The 20,201-nt window shown below is 41.8% G+C and overlaps 1 protein-coding gene across 6 annotated transcripts in view; it reads left to right on the top strand.

Moving 5' to 3' along the window:
- PTPRT (protein tyrosine phosphatase receptor type T) overlaps positions 1 to 20,201 on the top strand; it is a 932,116-nt gene that overhangs the window by 724,027 nt on the left and 187,888 nt on the right. For all 6 annotated transcript variants that reach the window (XM_079783687.1, XM_079783689.1, XM_079783688.1 and 3 more), the window contains exon 12: positions 11,972 to 12,245. In XM_079783687.1, the coding sequence (XP_079639813.1) occupies positions 11,972 to 12,245 (274 nt within the window). The remainder of the gene's footprint in view (positions 1 to 11,971; positions 12,246 to 20,201) is intronic.

Raw genomic sequence — 20,201 nt, forward strand, 5'->3', positions numbered from 1 at the left:
AAATTCAACCCAGGATTATTTTTTGATACATTTTTCTCTTTTCCATTGATTTGTGTTGTTTCTATTTCTATAAGTAAAAATCATACACACACACTTATTCCTGTTGTGTGTTTTTAATCATACCACAGTACCCATTGTGTAATTATTTTAACTTCATAATATGCTTTAATATCCAGGAGTGGTTTTTAACTCTCATTTTTTGTTTGTTTAAAAACAGTTCTTAACTATATTTTCTGTTTTAAACAAACATATGAAAAAATCTCATTGAAGTTATTGGAATTTCTAAATTAAAGCCATTCACATCTTTAGGGCTCCCAAATGTCACTTAACTGGCCTCATATTTTATACAGTTTGCTTTTTCCCCCAAAGAAAACACATCGATTTGGCAAGAACTGACATCTTTACAATATGTGATGCTGCCACCCAGGACTTCGGCATTTTGTTCATTTACTAGTATTCATCTTTAGTTCCACACAATTATTTAACACCCACTCTGCCAAGCCTGCTTTGGCAGAAATGGCCATTTTCTTCTGGTGTCAGTCCTGTATAGTTCTCATTTGTGTTCTCTGCTATTTTTAAAGGACTCTATTCTAGCAAGATTTTCCCCTTACATCCTCCAGCTTGTTTTTCATGACGTACAGTTTATTTATCTCTATCTTCTTTCAAACCACTTTACTGAGTTCTTTTATTAATTTCAAAAGTCTTCCAGTTGATTCTCTTCGATAGGTCATGGCCATATTATCTACAAATGATGATTAATTGCTTTCCTTTCTAAAATGTATCTCTCTTCCATTTTGTGTCTTATCGCAGTGGCCAGAAGATCCCATTTTAGAAGCAGGTTCTGGAGGTGAAGTGACTTGCTCAGCATGTCAGATAGAGCCAGTGAGTGGTAGAGACAGAACTAAAACCATAACCTTGTTTTTCAGTTCACCGTTGGCTTTAGAAAAGGTCACCAAATCAAGGTCATCTCTCCAAAGATCAACTAACTGGCCTCATATCTGTCCATCTATCTAGTTGCTTTTTCTTGAAGGAAGGTTGACATTTGCAGTGCTTAACACTTAGTTCTCTTTTAAAATGACTTAACCTCTTAGGTACATGTGTACACGTACACACACACACACACACACACACACACACACACACAGTGTGAGTGATGATGATAAATGATATGGAGAAAACTAAAGCAGGGAAGTGCAATCGGCTATGGTGGGGTCGGGGTTGGGGTTGCTATTTTAAGCAGGGTGGTCAGGTAAGACATCACTGGCAGAGATGAAGAAGCAAGCCTTCCAAAGGCTGTGTGTATCTGAGGAGCAGCATCCCAGGCGCAGAGGATAGCAAATGCAAAGGCCTTCAGATGGGAGCATGTCTAGAGTGGCCAAGGACCAGCAAAGAGACCACGGTGCCTAGAGAAGAATGATAGGAGGCGACGTCGGATAATTCATAAGAAAGGGCCTCAGAGACATTGTAAAGATGCTGCCTTTTACTTGAAGTAAAGTGGGAGCCATAGGAGGGCTTTGAGCACTGGCGTGTCAGGCCCTCGGTCATGTTTTGAAGGGTCACTCTAGCCACTGTTTTGAGAATAGATTTTGGGGGGCAAGAGTGGAAGCAGGGAGACCAGTTGGGAGACGGTTGCAATAATCTAATTAAGAGATGATAAGGGTTTTGGCCAGGCTGTTATCTATGGAGATGATAGTAGTCAGAATCAGGCTATATATTGAAATTAGAGCCACTATGAGTTGCTTGCGTGCATTATTGTGAATGAGAGAGGACCCATGATGGAGAGAAAATATGTGAGGGCAATAGCCAGGTCTTCTGCATTTTGATTTAAAATACTTCTCAACCAAAGGACAAGTTCAGTTAAAGCCAGTTAAGTTTCTTTTTTCACTCATATGTGGAATTGAATGAACAAACTGAACTACCAAGCAAACTAGACAGATTCATAGATAGAAAGCAGACAGACAGCTCGGGAGGGAGGGCTGTTGGGGAGTGCATGAATGGATTGAGCTAAAAAGAAAAGAGAGAGAACTCATAGACATGGACAACAGTGTGGTGATTGTGGTGGGGTGGCAGTGAAGGTGGAAGAGGGCATAGAGGGGATAAATGGTGATGGGAAAAATAAAATAAAATAAAAATAAATAAATAATGAAAAAGAAGAGATGAAGCTCTGGCCATCATCCAATGGTTGTCTGGTTTTTCCTTACAGGGTTTTAGCTTTCATTCGCAAATAAGTGAAACTTAATTTGAACTCGTCAGTTGAATTGTTATGGTTCCTTTACACAATATAAATTTCTTCCTCGAAATTTCTACTCAAAATCCACTTTTGTTAAATGTATCAAGTGCAATTCAATCACAGAAGGGTCCAAATGGAAAACAAGGCAAATCTCTGTTGTCTAATTCGATAACACAGTGATAATAATGCGTGCAGCAATTGTGTTGTCTCCAGCCAACTTTTATAGAGCACTTTACTCTTTTAAGACACATTATCTCATTTAGTCCTCATACTGTCCTGTCAGCTCCCTCTTCTCAGAATTCTTCCCCGCCCAAGTTCCTTTTCCTGCCCTCATCTCACTGGATTGTAACTGGCATACAGTTAATATCCATCTTCCCTGTCTCAGTTCTGAGCTCCTGGGGGCCAGGGGCCGTGTGCCATTCAAATTTGCACCTGCTCCACTATAATCACTTAATAGATCTGATGAATAAATGAATAAGTACATGAAAGACCGAGAGAGGGGGCAGTAAGCCACACAGCTAGTCAGAGGCCAAGGAAAGAAGCACATGCACAGACTTTGACTAAATTAAATTGCAAATGTATACCTCTCCCCACTTCCTTGCCTCCTCTACGAGCTACTGCGACTAGGCAAATAGTGAATAAAATCAGGAATTCCCAGAGCCTTGGAAAAAGGTTGACTAACTAAGACATACCATGCTAAATTTCAGCTCCATAGTTCCCAGTGACCTTTAATGTGGGGAATGTAATTCAAAGCCAGGTTCTGTTGGGGATTACAAAGCTCACACTTGTTTCTTAGCCCCTCTGGTGCAATAATGCCAAAGGTTTATTATAGCATTTTTGCATAAAAATGCGTGCACAGTTGAATGCTAAGGCACAGACATTCGAAGGGAGAAAGAACATCCAACATTATTCAGTCCATTTCCTTCATTTCTTTAACAGCTTTATTGAGATATAATTTTCATGCCATAAAGTTCACCTATTTTAAGTGTGCAGTTCCATAATTTTCAGTAAATGTACGGGGTTGTGCTACCATCACCACGATTCCACTTTAGAACATTTCATCACACCATAAAACACTCTGCGCCCCTGTGCAGTTGGCTCCTGCTCCCACCTCCAGTCCTGGGCATCACTAATCAGGTTTCTGCCGTTATAAAAGTGCCTTTTCTTGACATTTCATCTGAATGAAATCATACAATAGATAGTCTTTTGCACCTGGCTTCTCTCATTTAGCATAATGTTTTTTAGCTCCATCCACATTGTAGAATGTATCAGTACGTTGTTTCATTTGTTGCTGAATAATATTTCGTTATATGGATATACCACATATTGCTTACTTTTTCACCAGTTGATGGACATATAGATTGTTTTAGTATTTTGGCTATTATGAATAATTCTGCTATTAACATGTGTATACAAGATTTTGTGTAGGCCTATTTTTTTCATTTCTCTTAGGTAGAAACCTAGGATAGCAATGGCTGGTTGAAAGGTAGCTTTTTGATTACCTTTTCAAGGAACTACTAGATTATTTTCCAAAGTGATTGAGCCATTTTTTCTCCCCAGATGATCCCAGTTTTTTCTTATCTTTGACAACACTTGCTATTGTCTGTCTTTTTACTGATAAGCTATTCTAGTGAATGTGCGTGGTGGTTTCTCATTGTGGTTTTAATTTACTTTTCCCTAATGACTAATGAGGTTGATCATCTTTTTATGAGCTTGTTAGTCACTTGTATTTCATATTTAGAAATGTCTAGTCAAATATTTTACAAATTTTTAATTGGGTTGTTTGTCTTATTATTATTAAACTAGAGGCCCAGTGCATGAAATTCATGCACTCAGGGTAGGGGGAGTGGGGAGTCCCTCAGCCCAGCCTGCAACCTCTCACAGTCCGGAAGCCCTCGGAGGATGTCCAATTGACGGCTTAGGCCCACTCCCTGGACATCCTGAGCTTTGCCACGGAGGTGGGAGAGGCTCCCAACACCACTGCTGCACTCGCCAGCCATGAGCCCAACTTCTGGATGAGCGGCGCTCCCCCTGTGGGAGCACATTGACCACCAGGGGGCAGTTCCTGCATTGAGTGTTTGTCCCTTGGTGATCAGTGAGCATCATAGTGACCGGTCATTATGCTGTTCAGTCAATTTGCATATTAGCCTTTCATTATATAGGATTGTAATTATGTATACTGGATGTGAGTCCTATACACATGATTTGCAAATATTTTCTCTCAATGTGTATGTTGTTTTTTTATGGTGTATTTTGAAGCATAATTTTTTAAAAGTCTAATGACATCCAATTTATGTGTTTTTCTTTCATTAATGGCTGATGATTTTGGTGTTGTATCAACATACTCCTTTTTAAATCAAAGGTCATGAAGATTTTCTCCCAGAAGTTTTATAGTTTATCTTATTTAGGACCATGATCTATTGGTTTTGTTATATTATGATCTATTAGATCTGTTACTTCTTATGTAGTGTGAATTTAAATTTAGATTTTTTTCATATGAGTATTTAATTGACCCAGCATCATTTGCTTAAAAGATTATTCTTTTACCATGAAATTGTCTTGGCATCTTGTCAAGAATCAATATCTAGACTCTCAATTCTCTTTAATTGATCTATAAGTCTATTTTATATCTATTACTATATAGATTTGCATACATTATGAAATTAGAAACTGTAAGTTCTCCAACTTTGTTCTTATTTTTAAATTGTTTTTTTCTATTATGGACCCTCGCATTTCCATGTACATTTTAGTATCAGGTTGTTCATTTTTAGAAAAGTGTTCTGAGATTCTGATAGAGAGGAGAGAGGGGTTGGGAGACTGGGTGAAAAAGTTGAAGGGATAAGCAAAAAAGAAAAAAAAAATCATAGACACAGACAACAGTATGGTGATTACCAGAGAGAAAGGGGGAGTTGGGGGAGGTTGAAGAGGGTAACGAGGGGTATAAATATGACAGAAGGAAACTTGGCTTTGAGTGGTGAACACACAATACAATATACCAGTATATTATAGAAATAGTACACCTAAAACCTATATAATTTTATTAATCAATGTCACCCCAATAATTTAAATAAAAATTTTTAAAAATCTGTACATAAATTTGTTGAGAATTTCTATCTTCACAAAATTGACTCTTCCAACCCATAAACATGGAATATATCTCCATTTACTTAGATCTTCAAATTTTTTCAGCAATGTTTTATACTTTTCATTGTACAAATATTTCAATTCTTTTATTTAAATGTATTTCTAAGTATTCTTTTTGATACTATTGTGAATGCAAGTGCTTACTTAATTTCATTTTCAGATTTTTCTTTGCTAATGATAAAAATGTAATTGATTTTTGTATATTGATCTTGAATCCTGTGCCCATGTTGAAATTCAAAGTGTGTGGTATGGAGAAACATTGTATTATTATTCAGAATTAAAAAAATAAGGAAACCTGCCATTTGTAACAACAAGAATGAATCTGAAGGACATTATACTAAGTGGAATAAGTCAGACAAAGAAGAACAAATACTGTATGATCTCTCTTATATATGGAATCTAAAATGGTCCAATTCATAAAAGCAGAATGAAGCATGGTGGTTGTCAGAGGCTGGAGGGTAGAGGAAATGGGGAGGTGTTGGTCCAGGGCTTGTACAGGATGAATAAGTTCTGGAGAACTGTAAATACTGCATTTTATACTTGAAAATTGCTAAGAGAATAATCTTAAGTATTCTTACCACGCACAATGGTTATTATGTGAGGTGACCGGTGTATTAATTAGCTTGATTGTAGTAATAATTTCACAATGTATACATATATCAAAGCCTCACATTGTACACCTTGAATAGGTATGATTTTTATTTTTTAATTATCCTACCTAATAATAGACAAATATGCAAATTGACCGTACCTTCGCTATGCCCATGATTGGCCAGGAGGCGCGGGGGGGCGGGACTCGGGGTGGCCAAGGTAGCTGATTGGGCCAGCGGGACGCTGAGCTGCGTTGCCAGCAGTGGCACAAGCTCAGCGTCTGCGCCATGGCTGTGCTGCGGCACAGAAGGGGCCTCTGGGGCAGCAAGCTGACATCCCGTCGAGCAGACCATCAAAAGCGGGGGAGCTGAGTGCCTGTCCACTCAGGCAGCAGGCCTTTCAGAAGCCTCCGCCACACCGGAGGCTTCTGAAAGGCCTGGTGCACCAGCGATCGAAAGGAAAGCGTGGGAGCTGCGTGCCTGTCCACTCAGGCACCAGGCCTTTCAGAAGCCTCCGGCGCTTGGTGCACCAGCAGACAGGCACCCAGCTCCCCGTGATCAAAAGCGAAAGCATGTAGGGGACCCTACACGTGCATGATTCAATCATGCACTGGGCCTCTAGTCCTATCTAATAAAAGAGTTATAGGCAAATTAACCATCACTCTGCTACACCCACAAGCCATGCCCACCAGCCAATCAGGAGCGAGTATGCAAATTAACCCAACCAAGATGGCTGTGGCCACAGAGCGAGCAGGAGGCTTGAGTTTTTCCGGCAATGGAGGAAGCCAAGCTTCCTGCACACCCTGGCCAGCCCAGGCCTCCTCTCAAGGCTACAAAGTTTCAATTGTAGAAGATAAATGAATCCCAGATACGAGGGCCTCCGCTTGGGTCACCGGAGGGCATGACCGGCCTGCAAACCAACACAGGCCCCTTGCCCAGGCCGCCCCGTGCCCCAAGGGAACTCCCACCCTGATCTGGGACACCCTTCAGGGCAAACCAGCCGGCCCCCACCCATGCACCAGGCCTCTATCCTATCTAATAAAAGAGTAATATGCAAATTGACCATCATTCCAACACACATGATGGCTGCCCCTATGTGGTCAAAGATGGCTGCCCTCAGGTGGACACAAGATAGCCACCACAAGATGGCCAGCAGGGGAGGGCAGTTGGGAGGGATCAGGCCAGCAGGGGAGGGCAGTTGTGGACAATCAGGCCAGCAAGGGAGAGCAGTTGGGAGGGACCAGGCCAGCAAGGGAGGGCAGTTAGGGGTGACCAGGCCTGCAGAGGAGGGCAGTTAGGGGCAATCAGGCTGGCAGGGGAGCAGTTAGGCATCAATCAGGCTGGCAGGGGAGTGGTTAGGGGGTGATCAGGCTGATCAGGCTGGCAGGCAGAAGTGGTTAGGGGCAATCAGGAAGGCAGGCAGGCGAGTGGTTGGGAGCCAGCAGTCCTGGATTGTGAGAGGGATGTCCGACTACCCATTTAGGCCCGATTCCTCCTGGATCCGGCCTAAATGGGCAGTCGGACATCCCTCGAGGGGTCCCAGATTGGCGAGGGTGCAGGTTGGGCTGAGGGACACCCTCCACCCCCACCCCACCCCCACCCCGTGCACGAGTTTCATGCACTGGGCCTCTAGTACCTCAATAATACTGGAAAACCAACTCATAGGATATGGAGTCATTGAAACAGAAAGAAAATTGGTGGTTGCCAGTGTTGATTGGTAGTCAAAGGATACAAACAAAATTTTAAAAATATTGAGTTTAATTTATATGAGTTATACCTAATATTCATATATCAATTTACCATATTAGAAAACGCAACTGGGAAATATTTTAAAATATTCATTCATTTAACAAAACTTTAAATAAAAATTATTTTATTGAAAATAATAGTAGTGAGCCCATTACATCTTAGCACCAATAAAATATTTTTATGAAAACAATTAATTTGATTTAGTGAGAAATGTAGCACTGTTTTCCATTTTTGCTAACCTCTAGCGTCCAGTGGACTAGAAGGCTGCTAGGTTCCATATCTGTTTTTGCATTCAGACTATTGCATTATGTTGCTTGATTGAAGTAAATGGAGAGAATTCAGCCTCATGTGGTTATGGAATCCAATGGCTGTGCAAGCACTCCACAGTACCCTTGTGAGAGACTGAATGTGCAAAAGGCAACGAATGTCTTAATGTTATTCTAAAACTAGTTTTGACCTCGCAGCTCACGTGAACAGGTGTCAGGGACACTGGCTCCCACAGGGCTTCCCTTTTCACATACAGGTACCTGCCTTGTTCCTCCCTACTACCTAAGGGGTTGGGACTGAGTTGTTTGGGAAGGAGCTAGAGCAGGACAGGGCAGAAAATGTAAACTTTACTTGTGAGTACTAAGGTTGGTTGTGGCATTGATGAGTTCATTATGATAATTTTGTGTATATTGTGTGAGAGAGTTTATGAGTGAAAATGTTGATGTTGGAAATGAGGGTTGTCACTGTAGGAAAGAGGAAAAACAGTCCTGGCCAGTGTGGATCAGTTAGTTGAGCATTGTCCCATGCACTGAGAGGCCGCTGGTTCCATTCCTGGTAAGGGCACATGCCTGAATTGCAAGAGGCAGCCGATCAGTGTTTCTCTCTCACATTGACGTTTCTCTCTCCCTATCCCTTCCGCTTTCTCTAAAATCAATTAAAACAAATTTTTTAGAAAGAAAGGAAAAACAAATGTGGAATGGGCATGGTGTGGAAGACTCTTGTGTTTTTGGATTTGAATTGGCGATATCAGTCTGAACAATCAGTATACATTTTTGATATTTAAAAAATATTATTTCTTTTTTCTGTCCAATATACGGGCATAGGAACAGTGGAATCATGGTAGCCATGAGCTAACTTGATACCCAGATCTTTCCTTCTAAATGTCTTCTTTGGAGAAATGCCTGGTTACAGTCTCAGTAAAAAGGGCACAGGTAAGCCTCGGACACCTTGTGGTGCCAGCAAGCGACTGGTGCTCAGTGACCAATGGAGCCCCTAAGGATGTGGGAGCTGCCTGGCAGGACTTTCACTGGCCTGGAACTATTTTAATTTTATAATTATTTAGATATTTTATATTTTACATATTTATCCACTCCTTGTACCTGTGGCTCTTATACAAGCATAAAAGTAAAACAAGTTTACAAATGAACACGTGGTATCATACAAGAAAATAATCAGTGGTGGAAAAGTCATTGTGAATGATGGGACATCCCCATGCGCCTTAGCTGAGTGGGGCTGGAAACTAAGGTTGAAATCCACCTTGTACACCTGGGTCTCTGCTCCGATACAAGTCGCATGTGCCCTGTAGGGGACATGTGGGTGCTGATCACCAGCTCCTATGTGCTTTGATGCGAATGGCTCTCAGTTGTGACCTTCTTCCAATGTTCCCCATTAGACTACCACAGCCACCTGTTCTGCCCCCGACATGGATTGGGAGTGCCTGGGAGTTTCTGTCTCTGCAGTGGAGTACATAACCACTAACCGATTGGTATTGGAGGCCCAAATGCCCTTGGGTTGAGATGAGGTTAACTCTGGGGTACAGTTTGTATTCCAGAGCTCCCCATAGGATCAGGCTGAGACTGGAACTTTGCCCGAAATCACGTTCTTGCTTGGCTCCCTCCCCTCTTCTCTCCCTTATTCCCTTACTGGTTTCTCCTGGGTCCACTTCCTTCACAACACATCATTTCATTGAAACCTTGGCTGAGAGCCTGATTTTAGGAGAACGTGAACTAAAACAAGTTTGTTTCTGGGAGAACGTGAGCCCAAAGGTTCCCTTCCGAAGTCAGGCAGCCTTCCACTTTGAGCTACAGTATACTCTCTATCATCTGATGTCAGCATTCTAAACGCATACAGCCCTTGGCTGGAGACATCTTCCCTAAATATAGAAAGGGGGCCACAGGGTGTGTCAGTGATGGATGGATGGGTCTGATAGGGCCCTGGTCTCTCTCAGTGAAGCAGGAGTGATCATCTAAACCCGTGGTCGGCAAACTGCGGCTCGCGAGCCACATGCGGCTCTTTGGCACCTTGAGTGTGGCTCTTCCACGGTCTGGGCGAGTCTATTTTGAAGAAGTGGCGTTAGAAGAAGTTTAAGTTTAAAAAATTTGGCTCTCAAAAGAAATTTCAATCGTTGTACTGTTGATATTTGGCTCTGTTGACTAATGAGTTTGCCGGCCACTGATCTAAACCATTAGTTCAAGAATTGGAGGAAGCATGACGGTCTAGCGGCAGGGCTCTCTAAAGCCTGGAGAGGAATTCCTGCAAGCTTTGCTCTTAAAGGTGCCTGAGGCAACTGTCCTCTCTGGATCCGGGGTCTTGTGACTTGGGACCAGAGTAGAATGTTCTTGTTTCAGGAGACACTAAAACTAAAGGATGAAAGTTGCTGGCAAGCCTGGTCTGAAAAGCTGGGCAGACGAGGATGGTATCAGTCACCATAGTGTTGAAGGTGAGCTGCAGGGAGGACACCAGAACCAGGAGGTGACAGAAGGTTCAAACATTGAGGTGGGACAGCAGCATAGCTTTCAGGGCCCTAAAAGAAGAGATCTTAGGTTAAGTTATGCAGAAAATATGATCATAAATCTCTGTATTCTGATTGGGAGAAATAGAGAAGATGTCACAGGAGGGAAAATAGGTGAGCAAATACTCTGTTGTGAGGTGAGCATTTTAAGTTCTTCTCTCATGTTATTGGGATTTTTCTACTACAGAAAAAAATCCCTGTTATCCTATGTAATAAAAGGGTAATATGTAAATTGACCTAAGAGCGGAAGGACTGGTTGCTATGATGCACACTGACCATCACGGCGAAGACGCTCAATGCAGGAGCTGCCCCCTGGTGGTCTGTGTGCTCCCACAGTGGGAGCACAGCTCAGCCACAAAGCCGGGCTGAGGGCTGACAAGCACAGCAGCCTGCCTCCTTGGCAGCACTAAGGATGTCCGACTGACAGCTTAGAGGGCCTAAGCCATCAGTGGGACACCCCCTGAGGGCTCCCGGACTGTGACAGGGTACAGGCCGGACTGAGGGATCTCTTCTCCCCACCCTCCACAGCTCCCCAGTGCACAAATGCCATGCACCAGACCTCTAGTTTACAAATAATCTTAAATAGTTTATTGCAACTACTTCTTTTGCACTAGAATATGACTCTTGGGGGTTATTCTCATTTAGATATGATTTTATCATTACCAGTGAGATAAAAAGAGCTTAGATAAATCTATTTTCAAGGCACTGATAATGGGATGAAGGTACTACCATCAACAAAAACAATACCCACCTTCTTTTTTCTTTTTTCCCATACCGCTTCCTAAAGTAGATGGGTTAGGGCCAGGAAACTTGCACAACTTGCATGTGCTGTTTCTTCTCTTTTCCTTGATCAGACTTCCAAAAGGTGGACTGGAAGCCAGGCACAAAGTGTCCCAAATGCCAGAATGGGGAGTTTTGATTGTGTCATTCAAATAATGGACAGCTTATGACAGTGTTTGAAAAGGGACACTGCTATATGATTAGGAAGATCAATGGATTGACTGGTTAGTTGATCAAATAAATTAGAGACAAAGAGACCAGTTGAGTCTGGGTAAGACGTAGGTAAGTGCCCATCCTCAACATTATGAGTGGGAGGAGGAGAAGGCAGAGGAGCAAGTGCAGATTGCAGATGTCAAGTCAACAGGGCTCATTGATTTGAGGTGTGGAGTGAAGTATAAGGAGGTAGGAATTGAGGATGAGCCCCAACTGCAGGATCTGGCCACTTGGTGGGCAGCACTACCCTTCACTAAGGAAGAAATGTCGGGGAGCAGGCAGGTTTGTAGGGAAGAGTTGCGTTTAAGGACATATCCAGCGTGAGCTGGCTTTGGGACATCTAAATGGAGGTAGATTTCTACAAAGCAGTTTTTTATAAGTCTGGAGCTCAGGAGGGAGGTTTAGTTGTAGAGAGAGGTAATGATAATGACTAGCAAGTTCATCCCACCCGGTAGCATTCATTTGCCTCTTCTCTATCCTGTCCAGTGTTTACCAGCTGGTTGTCAAGGAGGAAAGACTTCAGAAGTCACGGCGGGCAGCTGACATCATTGAGTGCTTTTCGGTGCCTGTGAGCTATAGAAACGCCTCCAGCCTGGATTCTCTACACTACTTTGCTGCTGAGTTGAAGCCTGCCAACCTGCCTGTCACACAGCCCTTCACAGTGGGTGACAACAAGACATACAATGGCTACTGGAACCCTCCTCTTTCCCCTCTGAAAAGCTACAGTATCTACTTCCAAGCACTCAGCAAAGCCAATGGAGTAAGTATGGCCACATGGAGGCCATTGCTCATCTTCTTTGTATTTTTCCTTTCTCATATGAGAAGGCAGTGCATCTTCAGAGTATGGATCAAATTCAGCTCCATACTTTTTTTTTGGCAAATAGAGTGTTTTATTTTGTCTTTATTACAGCACTGACATTTCATTTATATAGTCTATGACTGTTTTGATGCTGTGACCATACAGCTGAGTAGTTGACACAGACTCTATGCCCCATAAAGCCTAAAATACTTACTATATGACCCTTTACAAAAAAAATGTAGATCTCTGTATTAAATTATTTTAAAAAATTCTGTTTCACTTGGGCAAAGCACATGGCCTGAATCTGAATTTCCTCATCTAAAAAATTCCTATCAATTTGATATCTGTGAATGTATAAGCATATTTTAGTTAATCAGTGGATACTAGCTCCTTTATCATTAGCATTAGTCCCATTAAAAAATATATTTTTCTCCCAAAGACAAGGTAATCTTTTTTGTGTGTCAAGTATTTTTGTTGGACAAAATATATATTTGATTGTAGCTTCTATGCATTGCTCTTGGTCCATATTCTTGGGGACCAATAAAACCCATGCAATCGCCTTCTCAGGTGGTAATCTTTCCATTGCAGAAAAGACTACCCACCTCCCCTCTGCACAACACATCCATCTGGTCTTATTTTCTGCAAGCTCAATATCGCTAGTCCCTCTTATGACACAAGTGTATCTTTTCTCTATAGGATGCCTTGTGGACATACTCCAGGTTAATATATTTCATTCAACAAATTATAATGAACAACTGATCTATGCTAGGCCTCTATAGTTCATATTAAGGTTATGTAGATGTGCCCTTATAGAGATGCAAGGGAGTGGAGCAGGTGCCATGCTCCCCAGTGCGGCTGGAGAAGGGGAAGCTGAGACAAAGCAGATTTGGTGAAGTGTGAAGAGCCTGTGCAGGCTCTGGTGGCAGTCATCATCTTGTGAGAAACCTGGGTTGAGGAGCTAATTAACATTTAAAATGTCCACAGACCCATTTAAATTCCACATTGGTATTTCAGTTCTACATTTATTACTGGTTCAAGCAACACTCCTCACATAGAGTATAAAGCTACAAAGAGAAGCAGCCAAACTGCCTTCCACCTGCCCATCTGGTCTTCCCTCTGCATGAAACATGGATGTATTGAGGGGGGGACATGAAGATGGGCAGAAGCATCTTGGGGCCCACCTTGTTCCTGATTCTCTGCACCTCATACTGGCCAGTTTATTGGTTCAGCACAGCTCTGGGAAGGCGTGGCTCTCCTGCTCTTGGCAACATGTCAGGAGATGCTGTTGGGTTTGCATGCTGTGAAGAGGAGTAATAGCTGTACTCAATTCACACTCTGTTACATTCCTCCTACGATGCGCGTAAGAACCCAGCAAGAGACCCAATCTACAGAACTCAAACACTGACAAATGGACCCTAAGAGGAGCACTGTCGGCCTTGAGCAGAAGAGCAGTTGAGGAAGAAGGACTTCTGGAGGTTCTGTTCCCCAAACACCACACCATAGTCCCCTTCTCAAGACATGGGGTTTTGCCTATGGAAAGGAAGTCCCCCCACTCTGCAGTTAGCTGATCCAGGAAGCAGTTTCTACTACGTCTTCCAAGATAAGCAAGGCCTTGCTCATCAATAAGCAGTAATTATTTGTGCTTTCAAGCCCACAGCATGTGTACTCCCCTTTTGGATCTAAGATTTGCAGTAATGACACACAAGCAGGAATGGAACCAGAAAGGTGCTTGGGCCAGGTGTCCTGAGGGTGCAGTTGGCCTCACAGGAACAGAGAGGAAAAGCTGAGGAGCTGCTGTATTTTCAGAGTGTTGTATTTTTCTGGCAAGAGAGAGATTCCACACTGCTTCCAATTACTGTACTTAGTATTAAGTTTTACTGAACAGGGTTTGTGTGAAAAGGTCATAGGAGCAGAAAAGCTATTCTCAGTCTGACAAATCCCTGCATGGCCCCTCTCAGATTTCTTCACATCAAAAAGCAAGCACACAGTGCAGCTAAGCCTGGAGGACTTTTGAGTCGAAATGGTATAACCCACAAATTCCGTATCAGCCAAGTTGTTGTTCTTGTGCCAATACATCAGAAAGACATTTTCAGTATCCACAGGCTCCCACAGGCCCTGCTTCTAATAAATCATTCAGAGAGCATTTGGCTGAGCAAAGAATCAAAATAAAGAAATCAAGAGTAAAGAAATACGGGATAAAATGACCCCACAGTGAGCATGGACACTAATTGTATATAGTGTTGATGCTAAATACTTGCTCTAAATGTGTTACAAAAGAGAAAGTTAATATAAAAACTAATACTTCAAGAGAGGATGCGTAATGTAAAATAATAACAATTGTGATCTGGGTCTGCAATTCACTATTATGTCAATAGAAACTGAGAAAGAGTTAGAGGATTTATGAGTCTAAATAAAAATCTGCTAGGTTTCCCACTTCAGACAAGATGAAATAAATACTGCTATTTTATTTTTGATACCGAGAATTTTTAAGGTATAGTTTTTAAACATAAAGCCAGTCTTCCAAACTATCATTAAAAAGCCAGAAAACAACAATCTACAAAGAAAAGGGGAGAAACAAAGGAAACTATAAGTAAACATAAAAATAAGCAACTATAAAGTAAGCCAAAAGACAAATGCATTAGATTTGATTTTTTTTTTAAATAGTGCTTTTCTCCCCTCAAAATAGGTGGAAAATATACCTTGGGTCAAGTGAAAACCAGAATTCAGCAAATCCCTGATACCATAAGATTAAAAACAAAGGATGAAGCCAAGTCATATTAAACTATAACAACTTACAGGAAAGGATAAAGGACATTTGTTGCAGGGTAGTTGTGGTCACAATTACATAATTTGCTATCAGTCAAGTTAATTACTCCCAACTTAATCTGCAAGTTTCAGTCAGAGCAGGGTAAGAATTTTAAGGTCCAGATATCTTTATTCTATGGATATTAAAGATAATTTTTCAGCTTAGCGGAGAGGCTAAATATTCAGCCTTTACAATCACTGCCTACACACAAAACCATATTAACTGTGTGACTTTAAGTAAGCAATTAAGAGTTAGATATTAACCTGGTGGTGTTTCTCAGTGTTTGAGTGTCAACCCATGAATCAAGAAGTTACCAGTTCGGTTCTGAGGTCAGGGCAAGTCAGGGTACATGCCCAGGTTGTGGGTCAATCTCCAGTAAGGAGCGTGCTGGAGGCAGCCGATCGATGTTACTATCTCAGGGATATTTCTCTATATACATCTCCTGTCCTCTCTCTCTAAAATCTATAAAAACATATTTTTTAAAAGAGATATTATTGATTAAGTAAACATCTAGCAAACTCATACTATATGTAAAAATAAAATACATACTTCTAAGTGCTAAGGATAAAGTAGTAATCCAGACAGACAAAGAACTCCCTGTCTTCATAGCATTTACATTCTAGTAGGGGAGAAACCAAAAATAAATAAATGTGTGAAATAATACTAATATTCTATCTGACTACCAGTGTCAGTCCCAGCTGCCAGGCACTGTCCTTGGTGCTGAATTCTAAGTACCTGTCTTCCTTGTGGCTGGAGCCTATTGTAACCATTTGTTTTGAATACAACTATCTTAGAGAACTGTAGCATTCTAGAGTTGGATGATTTTGAAGTGTCATCTAGACTAGACTAGAAGTCAACATGATATCTCCAATAAAGCATTCTTGGCAGGTCATAATATAGCCTCAGCTTGACGGCTGCAATTCTCTGGAGAGAGAGTTGATTCTTCAGGGAGCTGGTAAAATTATCAGCACTTTCTTCCTTCTGTAAAGCCAAATTCTGTCTCCTTAACTCTCTCCACTTGAGCACTTGTATTGATTTGAACAAATCAAATATTTTTTCCTATGTCAGCCTTTTGGAGAAATATGACAGCACCAACTACCATCCCTGGCCACCCAGGCCATTTCTTATTGATATTTAATATGTAATTATTTCTGTTTCTCACATGGCATGATTTCTGTATCTCTTTCATCCTATGTGTCCTGTTCTCTCATAGACAGACTTAACATTATACTTCATATATGGGTTTGCCTGCTACATTTGAACCACGCATCTTCTCGTGATCATTTTCTAAGACATTATTTCTCAAACATCCCAAGATATATTTCTCACTTAGGGCCCTCACACAAGCTGTTATTTTGCCTGAATCTCTTTTATTTATTCCTTTAAGAACTAATGCCTTCTCATTTTTCAGACTTCATCATTAATATCACATCCTCTGGAAACTCCCTACCTATGTTATCTAAGATTCATCCATACCAGTACTCACTTGCATGCTAACCTGTTCATTGTCTTTAAAATGCTCAGTGTTTTTGTAATCGCACTTGTTTTTGTATAGTGTGTGCCTCCTTTGTTAGACTGAGTTCCAGGAGGTAGGAACTCTCTTTTGTTTGCTGCTGTATCTTACATACTGAATACAATATTTAACACATAGTAGATAATCAGCATCATTATATGAATGAATGAATGAATGAATGAATGAGGTTACAAATTGTTTCTTGTTGTTTCTAAGTCTCAGTGTTCTCATTTATAAAATTAAAATAGTAATACTTATTTGAGAGTGAATTGAAAAAAAAAAGATCTTGAGTACTGAAAGGTACTAAATAAGTGTGAGTACAATCTGAATTTCACTGTAGCATGAGAGATGTGGTTCTGAGCTATTTCCACCATAGATAGATGAGCCCTCAAGGACTTTTCTTCCGTTAGAGTAGTAAAACTTTTCCCCAGCTGTCTCAGTTCCAAACCTCCAGGCTTCTGGGCAGCCTTGATTTCCTCCAAATCCTCCAAATGGTACCCAGAGTAGCAGTCTCAGTTGTAAATAGTGGGTGGGTGTAGTTTTGTATTGTTCCTTTCCCACTCTTCCCAGAATGAGGTCTGCTGACTCTACTGTTCTCTGTTTCCCCACCATCATTAGCCATGATTGTGAAGTTGAAAAGACCGTAATTAACGGTTGAATGCAAAACAACTGTGGCAAATCCATGCATATATCTATCAGAAGCCATCTCGTGTGGAGCAATGCAGTTGTGTGTGTTCTTTCTATGCAGAGAGAAAACTCTTTCCTGGCCATATCCATGCTATCATATGGAGACACATTGCATCTGGGTGATGCCTCTGCCAAATGGTGAGCTAAATAAGTGAAGTGAGAAGGAAGGGTGACTATTCTTTTTCTCTCACTGCCTCTTCTAGCTCCTGGACTCAGTTGCCTCTTGAGAGCAGTTGGAAGCCAGATGTTGTTTTGAATGGGTCATCATGTTTGTAGTGTAATCATATTACAATAGTTGGGATAATCTAGGTAGAGCTGGCTTAGGGGGGAAAATCTGTGCCTGTGAATGAAGTGAAAGAAACTATTTATTTGTGCCCAAGGACTATTTAAAAATGTTTGCACATGGATGGGTTTTCTATGGCATGGGGAGATGGAAGGAGCTGAGACTTGGACACCAAACAGACTGGGCTTTGAATTATGGCTGTGACTTAGCATCTCATGATATATTATGTGATTCATGACCTACCTCCCCAAATTTGGGGGAGAGTAAATGACACAATGCATATAAGGCGTCTGTTGCAGTTTATTGTAATATTTGTTCTTTTTTCCCTTGCTCTGGGAAGGGGGTGGAGTTGGAGCATCCTTACCTGGCATATCCCGATTCTTCCAGTGGGCTCCACATGGAAGCACATACCTTCCTAACTCTGGAAGACTTCCTGAACCATGTCAACAGCTGTTGACTGTCCTGACTAACCCATGCTTTATAACCCCACCACAGGCTTTATTCTGTTTAACTTTTCATACATGGTATAAAGCCTGATAGCCGTTCCTATTGAATCTTTTAACACAATTGATCTTGTCTTTTGGGTATGATCTTGCCCCTCCCAACCCCATGTCCTCATTCTCTTTTTAGTTTATTGACAGTTCACATGTCACGTGAGAAAAACTCAGGTGGGCCATGGAATAAGGAGGTGTGAGGGACCCACACTCAAATGGGCTAGAGCTAAGACCACACACGATATCTCATGGCTTAGGGTAAAGTTCTAACCAATGATGCTGTAGTAACAAACAACCATGAACTCTCAGTGTATTACCAGAAAAATATTTGTCATTCCTCCTACGTGTCCACAATGAGTCAGCAGAGACTCAGAGTCTCTGCTTACCATAGTCACACTGGAACTCGGGCTAATGGAAAGTCCATTTGACACGTGCTTTCACAATCGCCAGGGCAGAGAAAGAGAAATGTGGCAAGTAGGGTAACTGATTCTAAAAATACTTCCACATAAAAATGATATGCAACACTTTGGCATTCTATTGGCCAAGGCGAGTCATGTGGCCATGCTTAACTTCCAAAGCTGAGGCAGTACATTCCAGCTATGTACCTACAGGGAGAAGGGGGATATGTGAGAACATCCTAATGACCACCACACTCCCTCATCACACCTAAGCGTTCCCTTCAAGTTCCCATAACACCCAGAATCCATCTCGAAGCATCTATGTAGCTCCTACCACAAGTCCTGAGGACTTTCTATTATTGAGCACCTGCTGTACTCCAGACAGTTAGCAAGGTGCTTTCACCTATACTTCTCCTGACTGGTCTCACAGACAAAGTGACTCCATTTAAATCAGTGGCTGTATGGACTGCCAGAAGCACCCTAGGATCTCACAGAGCCTCAGTTACTCCATGCTGAAGGAGGACTTTTTTTTTCTTCTTTATTGTTGAAAGTATTACATATTTTCCCCTTTTTTCCCCGTTGACCCCTTCTAGCCCGCCCCCACCCCAGACCTTCCCCACGCTATTGTCTGTATCCAGGGGTTATGTATATATGCAAACAAGTTCTTTGGTTGATCTCTTCCCACCTAGCCACCCAATCCTGCCTTCCTGAGGCAGGATCTGAGATGGACATGAAAGGGGACTTTTAAACAGCGTTCTCTCTTTGCCTCCATGGATAAAGAAACATCTAGTGCCCCCTGGGATACTGTCCCACCTTGAAAGACAGTGGTTCTTCCAAGTCTCCCATACAGTACGGTTGAGAGGCTTTAGAAAACCTCAGATCTCTCCCACCCATCAGTGGCTGAGCCAAGGTCACAGAAAACTGTGAACCAAATGCCTGCACGTATCCTTTTTCTGACTTGTTGCCATAATCCTGTTAGGAGCATATTTCTGGGTTTTATTAGCTCTGTAGCAGCCCTATAGAAGTGGAGAAGAGGACTGAAATAGATATTTGGAATCCAAGGTTATCATCACAAGCTTTTTATAACAAATTCTGAAAGCCTTGGTGTGGTATGAAATGCCCCCTCCAAGCTTTTGTCAGCAGATCCTACATTTCATGCCTAGGACTCCTTTCTAGTCCTCAGTGGAGCCTGTCTCCTGGGAACCACCAGCCCTCCAGGCCTCTGTTCTACCATTTGAGACATCACCTGCTCATGAAAGCTCTGAACTTCTGTTGACGCCTTGTTGGGTCTCAAACTCCTCCTTCCAGGTGAGAGAGAAATTCCCTGAGTGTCATCTTCTACAAATACCAAGATGAGCTCTCCCAGGTTGCTAATTTATTTTTTCACTCACACACAGTTCCTACGGATTTTATTATCATGGTATGAGACCTGAGGGACCAAGAACATTTTCCTTTCAATGCAAATATACTTTAAACTCATTTGGAGAAGGAAATGAAGGTTACACAAATGTTGACAGCTGATAATCTTGTCAGCCTGAGTCTTGAGGCATCAGTGCTTCAGACTCTGTCCCCAAAAGGCTCATGGAAATAGCAACCTAAGTTTCCTTATGCAGCTTTCTGCCTCCATCAGGCCCCATCCAAACTGAGAGTCTCCATGAAGTTCAGCCCAATTGGTCCCCAAATGATGAAAAAGTGGGGAAATCTCTGAATTTGGAAAGTGGATGCATGCGTTTAAG

This window comes from Cnephaeus nilssonii, assembly GCF_951640355.1.
Source record: "Cnephaeus nilssonii genome assembly, chromosome: 11".
NCBI classification, from domain to species: Eukaryota; Metazoa; Chordata; class Mammalia; order Chiroptera; family Vespertilionidae; genus Cnephaeus; species Cnephaeus nilssonii.